Source organism: Salmo salar, chromosome 23 (assembly GCF_965601325.2).
Source record: "Salmo salar chromosome 23, fSalSal1, whole genome shotgun sequence".
Lineage (NCBI taxonomy): Eukaryota > Metazoa > Chordata > Actinopteri > Salmoniformes > Salmonidae > Salmo > Salmo salar.
The window spans coordinates 47310026-47325551 of NC_138313.1; the positions used below are offsets into that span (position 1 = coordinate 47310026).

Consider the following 15526-nt stretch of genomic DNA (forward strand, 5'->3'; position numbering starts at 1 on the left):
TGTAAGAATGTCCTGTTATTCCAGACTACATGAACACACAGCTTTACTGTAAGAATGTCCTGTTATTCCAGACCACATGAACTCACAGCTTTACTGTAAGAATGTCCTGTTATTCCAGACTACATGAACACACAGCTTTACTGTAAGAATGTCCTGTTATTCCAGACTACATGAACACACAGCTTTACTGTAGGAATGTCCTGTTATTCCAGACTACATGAACACACAGCTTTACTGTAGGAATGTCCTGTTATTCCAGACTACATGAACACACAGCTTTACTGTAGGAATGTCCTGTTATTCCAGACCACATGAACACACAGCTTTACTGTAGGAATGTCCTGTTATTCCAGACTACATGAACACACAGCTTTACTGTAGGAATGTCCTGTTATTCCAGACTACATGAACACACAGCTTTACTGTAGGAATGTCCTGTTATTCCAGACTACATGAACTCACAGCTTTACTGTAAGAATGTCCTGTTATTCCAGACTACATGAACACACAGCTTTACTGTAAGAATGTCCTGTTATTCCAGACCACATGAACACACAGCTTTACTGTAGGAATGTCCTGTTATTCCAGACCACATGAACACACAGCTTTACTGTAGGAATGTCCTGTTATTCCAGACCACATGAACACACAGCTTTACTGTAAGAATGTCCTGTTATTCCAGACTACATGAACACACAGCTTTACTGTAGGAATGTCCTGTTATTCCAGACTACATGAACACACAGCTTTACTGTAGGAATGTCCTGTTATTCCAGACTACATGAACACACAGCTTTACTGTAAGAATGTCCTGTTATTCCAGACTACATGAACACACAGCTTTACTGTAGGAATGTCCTGTTATTCCAGACTACATGAACTCACAGCTTTACTGTAGGAATGTCCTGTTATTCCAGACTACATGAACACACAGCTTTACTGTAGGAATGTCCTGTTATTCCAGACTACATGAACACACAGCTTTACTGTAGGAATGTCCTGTTATTCCAGACTACATGAACACACAGCTTTACTGTAGGAATGTCCTGTTATTCCAGACTACATGAACACACAGCTTTACTGTAGGAATGTCCTGTTATTCCAGACTACATGAACACACAGCTTTACAGTAGGAATGTCCTGTTATTCCAGACTACATGAACACACAGCTTTACTGTAAGAATGTCCTGTTATTCCAGACTACATGAACACACAGCTTTACTGTAGGAATGTCCTGTTATTCCAGACTACATGAACACACAGCTTTACTGTAGGAATGTCCTGTTATTCCAGACCACATGAACACACAGCTTTACTGTAGGAATGTCCTGTTATTCCAGACTACATGAACACACAGCTTTACTGTAGGAATGTCCTGTTATTCCAGACTACATGAACACACAGCTTTACTGTAGGAATGTCCTGTTATTCCAGACTACATGAACACACAGCTTTACTGTAGGAATGTCCTGTTATTCCAGACTACATGAACACACAGCTTTACTGTAAGAATGTCCTGTTATTCCAGACTACATGAACACACAGCTTTACTGTAGGAATGTCCTGTTATTCCAGACTACATGAACACACAGCTTTACTGTAGGAATGTCCTGTTATTCCAGACTACATGAACACACAGCTTTACTGTAGGAATGTCCTGTTATTCCAGACTACATGAACACACAGCTTTACTGTAAGAATGTCCTGTTATTCCAGACTACATGAACACACAGCTTTACTGTAGGAATGTCCTGTTATTCCAGACTACATGAACACACAGCTTTACTGTAGGAATGTCCTGTTATTCCAGACCACATGAACTCACAGCTTTACTGTAGGAATGTCCTGTTATTCCAGACTACATGAACTCACAGCTTTACTGTAGGAATGTCCTGTTATTCCAGACTACATGAACACACAGCTTTACTGTAGGAATGTCCTGTTATTCCAGACCACATGAACACACAGCTTTACTGTAGGAATGTCCTGTTATTCCAGACTACATGAACACACAGCTTTACTGTAAGAATGTCCTGTTATTCCAGACTACATGAACACACAGCTTTACTGTAGGAATGTCCTGTTATTCCAGACTACATGAACACACAGCTTTACTGTAGGAATGTCCTGTTATTCCAGACTACATGAACACACAGCTTTACTGTAAGAATGTCCTGTTATTCCAGACTACATGAACACACAGCTTTACTGTAGGAATGTCCTGTTATTCCAGACTACATGAACACACAGCTTTACTGTAGGAATGTCCTGTTATTCCAGACCACATGAACACACAGCTTTACTGTAGGAATGTCCTGTTATTCCAGACTACATGAACACACAGCTTTACTGTAAGAATGTCCTGTTATTCCAGACTACATGAACTCACAGCTTTACTGTAGGAATGTCCTGTTATTCCAGACTACATGAACACACAGCTTTACTGTAGGAATGTCCTGTTATTCCAGACTACATGAACACACAGCTTTACTGTAGGAATGTCCTGTTATTCCAGACTACATGAACTCACAGCTTTACTGTAGGAATGTCCTGTTATTCCAGACTACATGAACACACAGCTTTACTGTAAGAATGTCCTGTTATTCCAGACTACATGAACACACAGCTTTACTGTAGGAATGTCCTGTTATTCCAGACTACATGAACACACAGCTTTACTGTAGGAATGTCCTGTTATTCCAGACTACATGAACACACAGCTTTACTGTAAGAATGTCCTGTTATTCCAGACCACATGAACTCACAGCTTTACTGTAGGAATGTCCTGTTATTCCAGACTACATGAACACACAGCTTTACTGTAGGAATGTCCTGTTATTCCAGACTACATGAACTCACAGCTTTACTGTAGGAATGTCCTGTTATTCCAGACTACATGAACTCACAGCTTTACTGTAGGAATGTCCTGTTATTCCAGACTACATGAACTCACAGCTTTACTGTAGGAATGTCCTGTTATTCCAGACTACATGAACTCACAGCTTTACTGTAAGAATGTCCTGTTATTCCAGACTACATGAACACACAGCTTTACTGTAGGAATGTCCTGTTATTCCAGACTACATGAACACACAGCTTTACTGTAGGAATGTCCTGTTATTCCAGACTACATGAACACACAGCTTTACTGTAAGAATGTCCTGTTATTCCAGACTACATGAACACACAGCTTTACTGTAAGAATGTCCTGTTATTCCAGACTACATGAACACACAGCTTTACTGTAGGAATGTCCTGTTATTCCAGACCACATGAACTCACAGCTTTACTGTAAGAATGTCCTGTTATTCCAGACTACATGAACTCACAGCTTTACTGTAAGAATGTCCTGTTATTCCAGACTACATGAACACACAGCTTTACTGTAGGAATGTCCTGTTATTCCAGACTACATGAACACACAGCTTTACTGTAAGAATGTCCTGTTATTCCAGACTACATGAACACACAGCTTTACTGTAAGAATGTCCTGTTATTCCAGACTACATGAACACACAGCTTTACTGTAGGAATGTCCTGTTATTCCAGACTACATGAACACACAGCTTTACTGTAAGAATGTCCTGTTATTCCAGACTACATGAACACACAGCTTTACTGTAGGAATGTCCTGTTATTCCAGACTACATGAACACACAGCTTTACTGTAGGAATGTCCTGTTATTCCAGACCACATGAACTCACAGCTTTACTGTAGGAATGTCCTGTTATTCCAGACTACATGAACTCACAGCTTTACTGTAGGAATGTCCTGTTATTCCAGACCACATGAACTCACAGCTTTACTGTAGGAATGTCCTGTTATTCCAGACTACATGAACACACAGCTTTACTGTAAGAATGTCCTGTTATTCCAGACTACATGAACTCACAGCTTTACTGTAGGAATGTCCTGTTATTCCAGACTACATGAACACACAGCTTTACTGTAGGAATGTCCTGTTATTCCAGACTACATGAACACACAGCTTTACTGTAGGAATGTCCTGTTATTCCAGACTACATGAACTCACAGCTTTACTGTAGGAATGTCCTGTTATTCCAGACTACATGAACACACAGCTTTACTGTAAGAATGTCCTGTTATTCCAGACTACATGAACACACAGCTTTACTGTAGGAATGTCCTGTTATTCCAGACTACATGAACACACAGCTTTACTGTAGGAATGTCCTGTTATTCCAGACTACATGAACACACAGCTTTACTGTAAGAATGTCCTGTTATTCCAGACCACATGAACTCACAGCTTTACTGTAGGAATGTCCTGTTATTCCAGACTACATGAACACACAGCTTTACTGTAGGAATGTCCTGTTATTCCAGACTACATGAACTCACAGCTTTACTGTAGGAATGTCCTGTTATTCCAGACTACATGAACACACAGCTTTACTGTAGGAATGTCCTGTTATTCCAGACTACATGAACACACAGCTTTACTGTAAGAATGTCCTGTTATTCCAGACTACATGAACTCACAGCTTTACTGTAAGAATGTCCTGTTATTCCAGACTACATGAACACACAGCTTTACTGTAGGAATGTCCTGTTATTCCAGACTACATGAACTCACAGCTTTACTGTAGGAATGTCCTGTTATTCCAGACTACATGAACACACAGCTTTACTGTAAGAATGTCCTGTTATTCCAGACTACATGAACACACAGCTTTACTGTAGGAATGTCCTGTTATTCCAGACTACATGAACACACAGCTTTACTGTAGGAATGTCCTGTTATTCCAGACTACATGAACACACAGCTTTACTGTAGGAATGTCCTGTTATTCCAGACTACATGAACACACAGCTTTACTGTAGGAATGTCCTGTTATTCCAGACCACATGAACACACAGCTTTACTGTAGGAATGTCCTGTTATTCCAGACCACATGAACACACAGCTTTACTGTAAGAATGTCCTGTTATTCCAGACCACATGAACACACAGCTTTACTGTAGGAATGTCCTGTTATTCCAGACTACATGAACACACAGCTTTACTGTAAGAATGTCCTGTTATTCCAGACTACATGAACTCACAGCTTTACTGTAGGAATGTCCTGTTATTCCAGACTACATGAACACACAGCTTTACTGTAGGAATGTCCTGTTATTCCAGACTACATGAACACACAGCTTTACTGTAGGAATGTCCTCTTATTCCAGACTACATGAACTCACAGCTTTACTGTAGGAATGTCCTGTTATTCCAGACTACATGAACTCACAGCTTTACTGTAGGAATGTCCTGTTATTCCAGACTACATGAACACACAGCTTTACTGTAGGAATGTCCTGTTATTCCAGACTACATGAACACACAGCTTTACTGTAGGAATGTCCTGTTATTCCAGACTACATGAACACACAGCTTTACTGTAGGAATGTCCTGTTATTCCAGACTACATGAACTCACAGCTTTACTGTAGGAATGTCCTGTTATTCCAGACCACATGAACTCACAGCTTTACTGTAGGAATGTCCTGTTATTCCAGACTACATGAACACACAGCTTTACTGTAGGAATGTCCTGTTATTCCAGACCACATGAACACACAGCTTTACTGTAGGAATGTCCTGTTATTCCAGACCACATGAACTCACAGCTTTACTGTAGGAATGTCCTCTTATTCCAGACTACATGAACACACAGCTTTACAGTAATCAATCAATCAATCAATCAATCAAATGTATTTATAAAGCCCTTCTTACATCAGCTGATGTCACAAAGTGCTGTACAGAAACCCCAAACAGCAAGCAATGCAGATGTAGAAGCACGGTGGCTAGGAAAAACTATCCTAGAAAGGCTGGAACCTAGGAAGAAACCCAGAGAGGAACCAGTTCTCTTCTTGCTGTACCGGGTGGAGATTATAACAGAACATGGCCAGTAGGAATGGCTAGTTAGGACTTAAGAGGGATGTAGACAGCGCTTTAACTCACATGAGACGAGGTGCAGCCCAAAAATCTTTCTTGAACAATCACATGAACATTCTTCCAACACGCCGGCCACACTGCTCGCGTCACGTGCGCTCGCGTCGTAAAATACATTTCCACGTAGCCGTGGTTATTCAGTCATTACACCCACACTGCTCGCGTCACGTGCGCTCGCGTCGTAAAATACATTTCCACGTAGCCGTGGTTATTCAGTCATTACACCCACACTGCTCGCGTCACGTGCGCTCGCGTCGTAAAATACATTTCCACGTAGCCGTGGTTATTCAGTCATTACACCCACACTGCTCGCGTCACGTGCGCTCGCGTCGTAAAATACATTTCCACGTAGCCGTGGTTATTCAGTCATTACACCCACACTGCTCGCGTCACGTGCGCTCGCGTCGTAAAATACATTTCCACGTAGCCGTGGTTATTCAGTCATTACACCCACACTGCTCGCGTCACGTGCGCTCGCGTCGTAAAATACATTTCCACGTAGCCGTGGTTATTCAGTCATTACACCCACACTGCTCGCGTCACGTGCGCTCGCGTCGTAAAATACATTTCCACGTAGCCGTGGTTATTCAGTCATTACACCCACACTGCTCGCGTCACTTGCGCTCGCGTCGCAAAATACATTTCCACGTAGCCGTGGTTATTCAGTCATTACACCCACACTGCTCACGCGCGCCAACGAGCGTCTGCGTTGCCAAGCGCTAAAATAGAAGTCAGTTCAATTTGTGGTACTGAACGTGGTGCAAGTCCTGCCTCTCCCACCTCCTCATTGGTTTATAGAAGCGGGTACCCACGTGCCATCTCCTCATTGGTTAAACCCACGTGGGTGATTGAAAGACGAACTTGGTAACTTGGTCTGTCGTGCTAATACTATTAAAGTTAGATGCAAATCGCAATATAAAGTCTAAAGATGAAAAAGCCTGGAAGGAGGAGAGATGACTAGAAACGATTCGGTTCACCGTTTTATGTGTGGATTAATTGTCAGAGTAGAGGACCTTGTGCATTTCAGGTAAAATAACAACTCAACGTTTATATCCCAGGACAAATTAGCTAGCAACAGCAAGCTAGCTAAATAGGACAAATTAGCTAGCAACAGCAAGCTAGCTAAATAGGACAAATTAGCTAGCAACAGCAAGCTAACTAGCTAAATTGCCATAAATGTTGAATGCTTTTCGACCTGTCCCCAAATTAATATAGTTGGTTCAGAGTTTGTTTTGATATTTCAACCTGCGTGTCCTGATCACGTCTGGTGTGGGGGGGACAAAATACATTTGCGCAGGCGCACGTCCGGTCTGGGCATAGTGTTAGAGTATTGTCTTCTGTCATTGGTCCTTGAGGCTGACGTTGTTAAGTTAATATTGTTCATCTACATTTCTGTTTAAATAGTTTGTGTATGTTATCCTAGGTTGTGGCTGTGGTACACTACCCAGCGCTGTCTAAATAGTTTGTGTATGTTATCCTAGGTAGTGGCTGTGGTACACTACCCAGCGCTGTCTAAATAGTTTGTGTATGTTATCCTAGGTAGTGGCTGTGGTACACTACCCAGCGCTGTCTAAATAGTTTGTGTATGTTATCCTAGGTAGTGGCTGTGGTACACTACCCAGCGCTGTCTAAATAGTTTGTGTATGTTATCCTAGGTAGTGGCTGTGGTACACTACCCAGCGCTGTCTAAATAGTTTGTGTATGTTATCCTAGGTAGTGGCTGTGGTACACTACCCAGCGCTGTCTAAATAGTTTGTGTATGTTATCCTAGGTAGTGGCTGTGGTACACTACCCAGCGCTGTCTAAATAGTTTGTGTATGTTATCCTAGGTACTGGCTGTGGTACACTACCCAGCGCTGTCTAAATAGTTTGTGTATGTTATCCTAGGTACTGGCTGTGGTACACTACCCAGCGCTGTGTTAGCGGTGTGGTCCGTAGGGTCTACCAGAGACTGAAGCAGTTCCAGGTTCAGTTCCTTGTGCTACAGAGGAGAACAGACCCCAAACAGGTTCTGCTACAGTGCCTGCCTGCTGACAAGGTGGGTCCAATCAATCAAGCCGTCCATCTATTTATTGATCTTCAGTCTGAAATTGATGATCTGTGTGGTAAGAGTTGGCGTTGGAGAATACAGTCGTGGCCAAAAGTTTTGAGAATGACACAAATATTAATTTTAACAAAGTCTGGTTCCTCAGTTTGTATGATGGCAATTTGCATATACTCCAGAATGTTATGAAGAGTGATCAGATGAATTGCAATTAATTGCAAAGTCCCTCTTTGCCATGCAAATGAACTGAATCCCCCAAAACATTTCCACTGCATTTCAGCCCTGCCACATAAGGACCAGCTGACATCATGTCAGTGATTCTCTCGTTAACACAGGTGTGAGTGTTGATGAGGACAAGGCTGGAGATCACTCTGTCATGCTGATTGAGTTTGAATGACAGACTGGAAGCTTCAAAAGGAGGGTGGTGCTAGGAATCATTGTTCTTCCTCTGTCAACCATGGTTACCTGCAAGGAAACAGGTGCAGTCATCATTGCTTTGCACAAAAAGGGCTTCACAGGCAAGGATATTGCTGCCAGTAAGATTGCACCTAAATCAACCATTTAGCGGATCATCAAGAACTTCAAGAAGAGCGGTTCAATTGTTGTGAAGAAGGCTTCAGGGCGCCCAAGAAAGTCCAGCAAGAGCCAGGACCGTCTCCTAAAGTTGATTCAGCTGCGGGATCGGGGCACCACCAGTACATAGCTTGCTCAGGAATGGCAGCAGGCAGGTGTGAGTGCATCTGTACACACAGTGAGGAGAAGACTTTTGGAGGATGGCCTGGTGTCAAGAAGGGCAGCAAAGAAGCCACTTCAGGGACAGACTGATATTCTGCAAAAGGTACAGGGATTGGACTGCTGAGGACTGGGGTAAAGTAATTTTCTCTGAATCCCCTTTCCGATTGTTTGGGGCATCCGGAAAAAAGCTTGTCCGGAGAAGACAAGGTGAGCGCTACCATCAGTCCTGTGTCATGCCAACAGTAAAGCATCCTGAGACCATTCATGTGTGGGGTTGCTTCTCAGCCAAGGGAGTGGGCTCACTCACAATTTTGCCTAAGAACACAGCCATGAATAAAGAATGGTACCAACACATCCTCCGAGAGCAACTTCTCCCAACCATCCAGAAACAGTTTGGTGACGAACAATGCCTTTTCCAGCATGAGGAACACCTTGCCTTAAGGCAAAAGTGATAACTAAGTGGCTCGGGGAACAAAACATCGATATTTTTGGTCCATGGCCAGGAAATTCCCCAGACCTTAATCCCATTGAGAACTTGTGGTCAATCCTCAAGAGGCGGGTGAACAAACAAAACCCCACAAACTCCAGCATTGATTATGCAAGAATGGGCTGCCATCAGTCAGGATGTGGCCCAGAAGTTGATTGACAGCATGCCAGGGCGGATTGCAGAGGTCTTGAAAAAGAAGGGTCAACACTGCAAGTATTGACTCTTTGCATCAACTTCATGTAATTGTCAATAAAAGCCTTTGACACTTATGAAATGCTTGTAATTATACTTCAGTATTCCATAGTAACATCTGACAACAATATCTAAAGAGACTGAGGCAGCAAACTTTGGAAATTAATATTTGTGTCACTCTGAAAACTTTTGGCCACGACTTTAGAACCAACCCCAAACAGGTTCTGCTACAGTGCCGGCCATGTCAACAAGGTGGGTCTGTGTATATAAGATAAGAGACCAAGGACAGTCAGTGTTACAGCAGCATCACTTCCTGAGACCAAGAACAGTCAGTGGCTGTATCAAATGCATAGTACATCAGACTTTCCACTGCAAGTTTTAGAAGTGCAGGTATGTTAGAATATCCACCGTGTGTTGATGTCATAATGTGTGTTGATGTCATAATGTGTACAGTAAATATCTGATGTGCCGTATCACAATGTGTAACAGGTGGACAACAGAGTACAGTCTCTGTCAGAGCAGTACGATGGCCCACAACCCTCAGACCTCTGTGACCTGTTGGAGGGAGAGCAGTTCTTCGCTGGCTTCGAGAGGGGCCTAGACGTCAGCGCAGGTACATTTGTGAAATTATACATTTTAAATACAATTTGAAGGACATCTTCCGGGTGAAATACTACTACATCATCTCTCTTTCAGATAGACCAGACTGTGCGGAAGGGAGACTGTCGTTTGTGTTCTACTCTCGGTTGAAGAATCTCAAAGAGGTGTACGTTTGTCCTACACAGAAGCAGGAGGGGTCAATCAGGGGTCAGGTGAGAGACTAGTGACCCCAGACAGAGAGAGGGTGTACAGTAGATACCGACATTTTATAACTATGATACATTATTCATAAAGTGCTTTATTAGGTAAGGGATAAACACCAACGTTTTGTACATTACCTTGGAAATAATGGAGGACGCAGTTCATTAGTTCCAAGATAATGTAGAGAACGGAGGTGTTTATCCCGCTCGTACCACAGTTGCCAAAGAAAACAATACTCAAGCACACATTTGCAGGTAGAAATAACACGTTTTCATTGGTAGAAATAACACATTTTCATTGGTAGAAATAACACGTTTTCATTGGTAGAAATAACACCTTTTCATTGGTAGAAATATACACCTTTTCATTGGTAGAAATATACACCTTTTCATTGGTAGAAATAACATGTTTTCATTGGTAGAAATATACACCTTTTCATTGGTAGAAATAACATGTTTTCATTGGTATTTTCAGTTTGATAAGTCAATTCCTACTTTTTCCTCCTCCCATCAAGCCTGGTTGTTAGTTCTATTGGTGGGGTTGACTAATCCATTGCGGAGGCCTGTCTGAGTGGACTAAATGTAGGACTACTACATTATAAATATCGGCTAATAAATGTAGGCCTACATACATTATAAATATCGGCTAATAAATGTAGTCTTACTACATTATAAATATCGGCTAATAAATGTAGGCCTACATACATTATAAATATCGGCTAATAAATGTAGTCCTACTACATTATAAATGTAGGCCTATAAATGTAGGCCTACATACATTATATATGTAGGCTAATAAATGTAGGCCTATAAATGTGGGCTAAAAAATGTAGTCCTATGAATGTGGGCTAATAAATGTAGTCCTACTACATTATAAATATCGGCTAATAAATGTAGGCCTACATACATTATAAATATCGGCTAATAAATGTAGTCCTACTACATTATAAATGTAGGCCTATAAATGTAGGCCTACATACATTATATATGTAGGCTAATAAATGTAGGCCTATAAATGTGGGCTAAAAAATGTAGTCCTATAAATGTGGGCTAATAAATGTAGTCCTATGAATGTGGGCTAATAAATGTAGTCCTACTACATTATAAATATAGGCTAATAAATGTAGTCCTACTACATTATAAATATAGGCTAATAAATGTAGGCCTACTACATTATACATGTAGGCTAATAATTGTAGTCCTACTACATTATAAATATAGGCTAATAAATTTAAGCCTACTACATTATACATTTAGGCTAATAAATGTAGTCCTACTACATTATACATGTAGGTCTACAAATGTAGGCCTATAAATATAGGCTATAAATATAGGCTATAAATTTGGGCTAATAAAATGTAGGCCTATAAATGTGCCCATTTGGGGGATCTGATACTATTTCTCATGGTGTCTTGTCTCACCACCACTGTGGAGCTTCTCAAAGTAATATTTTCTTCGCCTCAAAAAGCTAGTAAACAAAGTCTGTTTTTACATCCGTTGAGATTGACAATGGTTCCTCAACGTAGCCTATTGGAAAAATCTTTCCAGCTCTCTCACTTTTGATAACCACTCAGCATGAAAGGGGAAAAAATGTCTCTAATCCGTTGGGAAAAATATATATTTTTTAAAAGACTACCTGATTCAGTGGCAACCTGTCATTCGGGGACCCAACCTGTTTTGAGCCCCGTCAGTTTAGCTAATAAAAAATGTTATTTGGGCGTTAATACGTGCCACATATTAGTTTGCAAACAATGTAAAAAAAAAAGTTAAACTACAAAAAAATATTTGAATTAACGAAGCCGCATACAAACATGGTACCTGTTTTGCTTTCTTGAGTAAGGCAGCTCCAAAATGCAGGTGTTTCAGTCTAGCTCAGTGCTTTCTGTGGTGGGGCAGCCAGTGGAAAATACGGAGCGTAGGGGTTGGTAATGTTGTCTAGTTGCGCCGTGATTGGTTCAGTGTTCTGAGAAATCTATGGGTAGAGCTCAAATTCAAGCCCCTTCAAATCAAACTTTATTTGTCACATGCGCCGAATATAAACACGGGTGTAGACCTTACCGTGAAATGCGTACTTACAAGCCCTTAACCAACAATGCCGTTCAAGAAATAGAATTGAACAAATATTTATTAAATAAACTAAAGTAAAAAATAAAAATCGAATCAATCAAAAAGTAACACAAGAAATGTACATAACAATAACGAAGCTATATTTATTTATTTATTTTACCTTTATTTAACCAGGTAGGCAAGTTGAGAACAAGTTCTCATTTACAACTGCGACCTGGCCAAGATAAAGCAAAGCAGTTCAACACAGAGTTACACATGGAGTAAAACAAACATTAAGTCAATAATACAGTAGAAAAATAAGTCTATATACAATGTGAGCAAATGAGGTGAAATAAGGGAGGTAAAGGCAATAAATAGGCCATGGTGGTGAAGTACATACAATATAGTATTGGTATGCTGCTGGCAAAGATGGAATAAAAACCAAAAAATTGAAAATGTTATTTTTGTTTGTATTTTCTTTTACCAGATCTAATGTGTTATACTCTCCTACATTAATTTCACATTTCCACAAACTTCAAAGTGTTTCCTTTCAAATGGTATCAAGAATATGCATATCCTTGTTTCAGGTCCTGAGCTACAGGCAGTTAGATTTGGTCATTTTAGGCGAAAATTGAAAAAAAGGGTCCGATCCTTAAGAGGATAAAAAACATATGTTTCTTTATTTGGGGCAGCAGGTAGCCTAGTGGTTAGAGTGTTGGGCCAGTAACCAAAAGGTTGCTGGATCGAATCCCCGACGTTCTGCCCCTGAACAAGGCAGTTAACCAACTGTTCCTCGGTAGGCCGTCATTGTAAATAAGAATTTGTTCTGACTTGCCTAGTTAAATAAAGGTTAAATAAATAAAATAAAATTGAAAGAATATTCTCTCTGAAGTTCTCTCTCCTCTCCAGGTGTCTTTCTATCGAGGGGAGGTTCCCAGTGACATACCACAGGAAGTGGCCAGGAAAAGGAAAGGACATGACAGCCAATGGCTGGCCACTTTACCACTCAGACTTCCTGTAAGTGAGAACAACAGCCAATGGCTGGCCACCTTACCACTCTGACTTCCTGTAAGAGAACAGAGCATGCTCAGTCAGAGACACCCTTCTCTAGCCTGTTCCCAGATCTGTTTGTGCTGTACAGATGTAGGCTCATAATTTGAGCCAGTTTCCTACAGAAGGAAAATAATCCCGCAGCAACAGGAAATGTGAATTATTAAGTGGATTATAGTTAATGAAGAACAAAAAGGCCCACACACTCTTTAAACTCCCAGTTCACCACGTTATTGACTATGTAGTATTCTTTATAAGCCCAGCACCTATGTTTTTAAGGATGTGTGTATGACCACACATTTTTCTATAGATTATAATTAATGGACATTATTATAGGGATTGATAAGGAAAATCAAGTCGGTAATTTAAAAGTAGAAATTACAAATCTTCAGAAGCCTTTTTAAACCTCAAATACGCTACACATTTAAAATGTCCTGAATTGCAGAAAAGTTATCCTGCAACAGTGTGATCAAATTAAGATCCTACATCTGTATAGCCAACTTCTATGTTTGGCCTGGCATGACAATGACCATAGGAGTTGGCTATTCAGCACTAACAGATATGGGATCACACAAACTGCTTGTGAAGTCTTTATTTTCCAAAGTATCAGGACAAACATTTCGTTACACTCGCATTAACATCTGCTAACCATGTGTATTTGACCGATAAAATGTCATTTGATTTGACATGTCAGATGTTTGAGTACCCACTACCCAGTACCACTATCCTTTGTAAATATTGGATCTTCTTATCATTTCTCTCATCCTCCACTTCACTCTGGCTGGGATTCAAACCAACACATCTGTGCTAAGCAATAGACTTTTAAAGGTAATGTCCCTGATATTCAATAGACTTTTAAAGGTAATGTCCCTGATATTCAATAGACTGTTAAAGGTAATGTCCCTGATATTCAATAGACTGTTAAAGGTAATGTCCCTGAATCCTCGTCTCTCTTTCTCTAGGACAATGCACATTAATCAATATTTTCTGTAAAATATAGTTTTACAAGGCATATTTCCTCTTATGTTGAGGATGTTTAAACATTGTATTGAAACTCGCAGTCTCCCGGAGTCTTTATCACCATATATTAAAGAAAGATGAAACGGATCCATCATCCTATTGCCCTCCAAGGTGTTTACTAAAATACTCGCAAACAGACTAAATAAATGCATTTCGACTATAATTCATCATGACAAAACTGGTTTTATCCCAGGCAGATTCTCATTTTCCAATCGTCAGGCGACTGATGGACATCATGTGTTCCAAACATGACAAAGATTCAAAAGTTTGCTTTTGACCAAGTGGAATGAAACTACATTCTGACAGTAGTAAATTAGTTTTGCCTCTTGGGTTGAAATACTATTCTGAGGAGAAAATAAATCAATAAATAATCATAAATAAATATATATGCAACGATTTTACCGAGTTGGACTGGGCAGGGGCGTAGCCATGGGTGGCCCACCGATTTCGGAGCCAGGCCCAGCCAATCAAAATACCTTTTTCGCCAGACAGAAATACTCCTCTGTTTCATCAGCTGCCCTGGTGGCTGATCTCAGATGATCCCGCAGGTGAAGAAGCCGGATGTGGAGGTCCTGGGCTGGCGTGGTTACACGTGGTCTGTGGTTGTGAGGCCTGTTGGACGCACTGACAAATTCTCTAAAACAATGTTGGATGCGGCTTATGGTAGAGAAATGTACATTCAATTCTCTGGCAACAGCTCTGGTGGACATTCCTGCAGTCAGCATGCCAATTGCATGCTCCCTCAAAACTTGAGACATCTGTGGCATTGTGTTGTGTGACAAAACTGCACATTTTAGTGGCCTTTTATTGTCCCCTGCACAAGGTGCACCTGTGTAATGTGCATGCTGTTTAATCAGGTTCTTGATATGCCACATCTGTCAGGTGGATGGATTATCTTGACAAAGGAGAAATGCTCACTAACAGGGATGTAAACACATTTGTTCACAACATTTGAGAGAAATAAGATTTTTGTGCGTATGGAACATTTCTGGGAACTTTTATTTCAGCTCATGAAACATGGGACCAGCACTTTACATGTTGCGTTTTATATTTTTGTTCAGTGTATATGCGTTCCCGACAGCTTCAGCTCTCACTTCAACGCTCCTGCCACCAGGGGTGCCCCTTGAGTCCGTTGCTATGGAAGCCCTACCTAGCTATTAGTATCAGGAGCCATGTTTTCATTGCTCCGCTAA

The 15526-nt window shown here is 40.9% G+C and overlaps 1 protein-coding gene across 2 annotated transcripts in view; it reads left to right on the forward strand.

Moving 5' to 3' along the window:
• The window catches only part of pidd1 (p53-induced death domain protein 1), a 52450-nt gene that overhangs the window by 15229 nt on the left and 21695 nt on the right, over window positions 1–15526 (forward strand). For both annotated transcript variants that reach the window (XM_082968190.1, XM_082968189.1), the window contains exons 11-14: window positions 7847–7997; window positions 9907–10030; window positions 10114–10229; window positions 13173–13280. In XM_082968190.1, the coding sequence (XP_082824316.1) occupies window positions 7847–7997; window positions 9907–10030; window positions 10114–10229; window positions 13173–13280 (499 nt within the window). The remainder of the gene's footprint in view (window positions 1–7846; window positions 7998–9906; window positions 10031–10113; window positions 10230–13172; window positions 13281–15526) is intronic.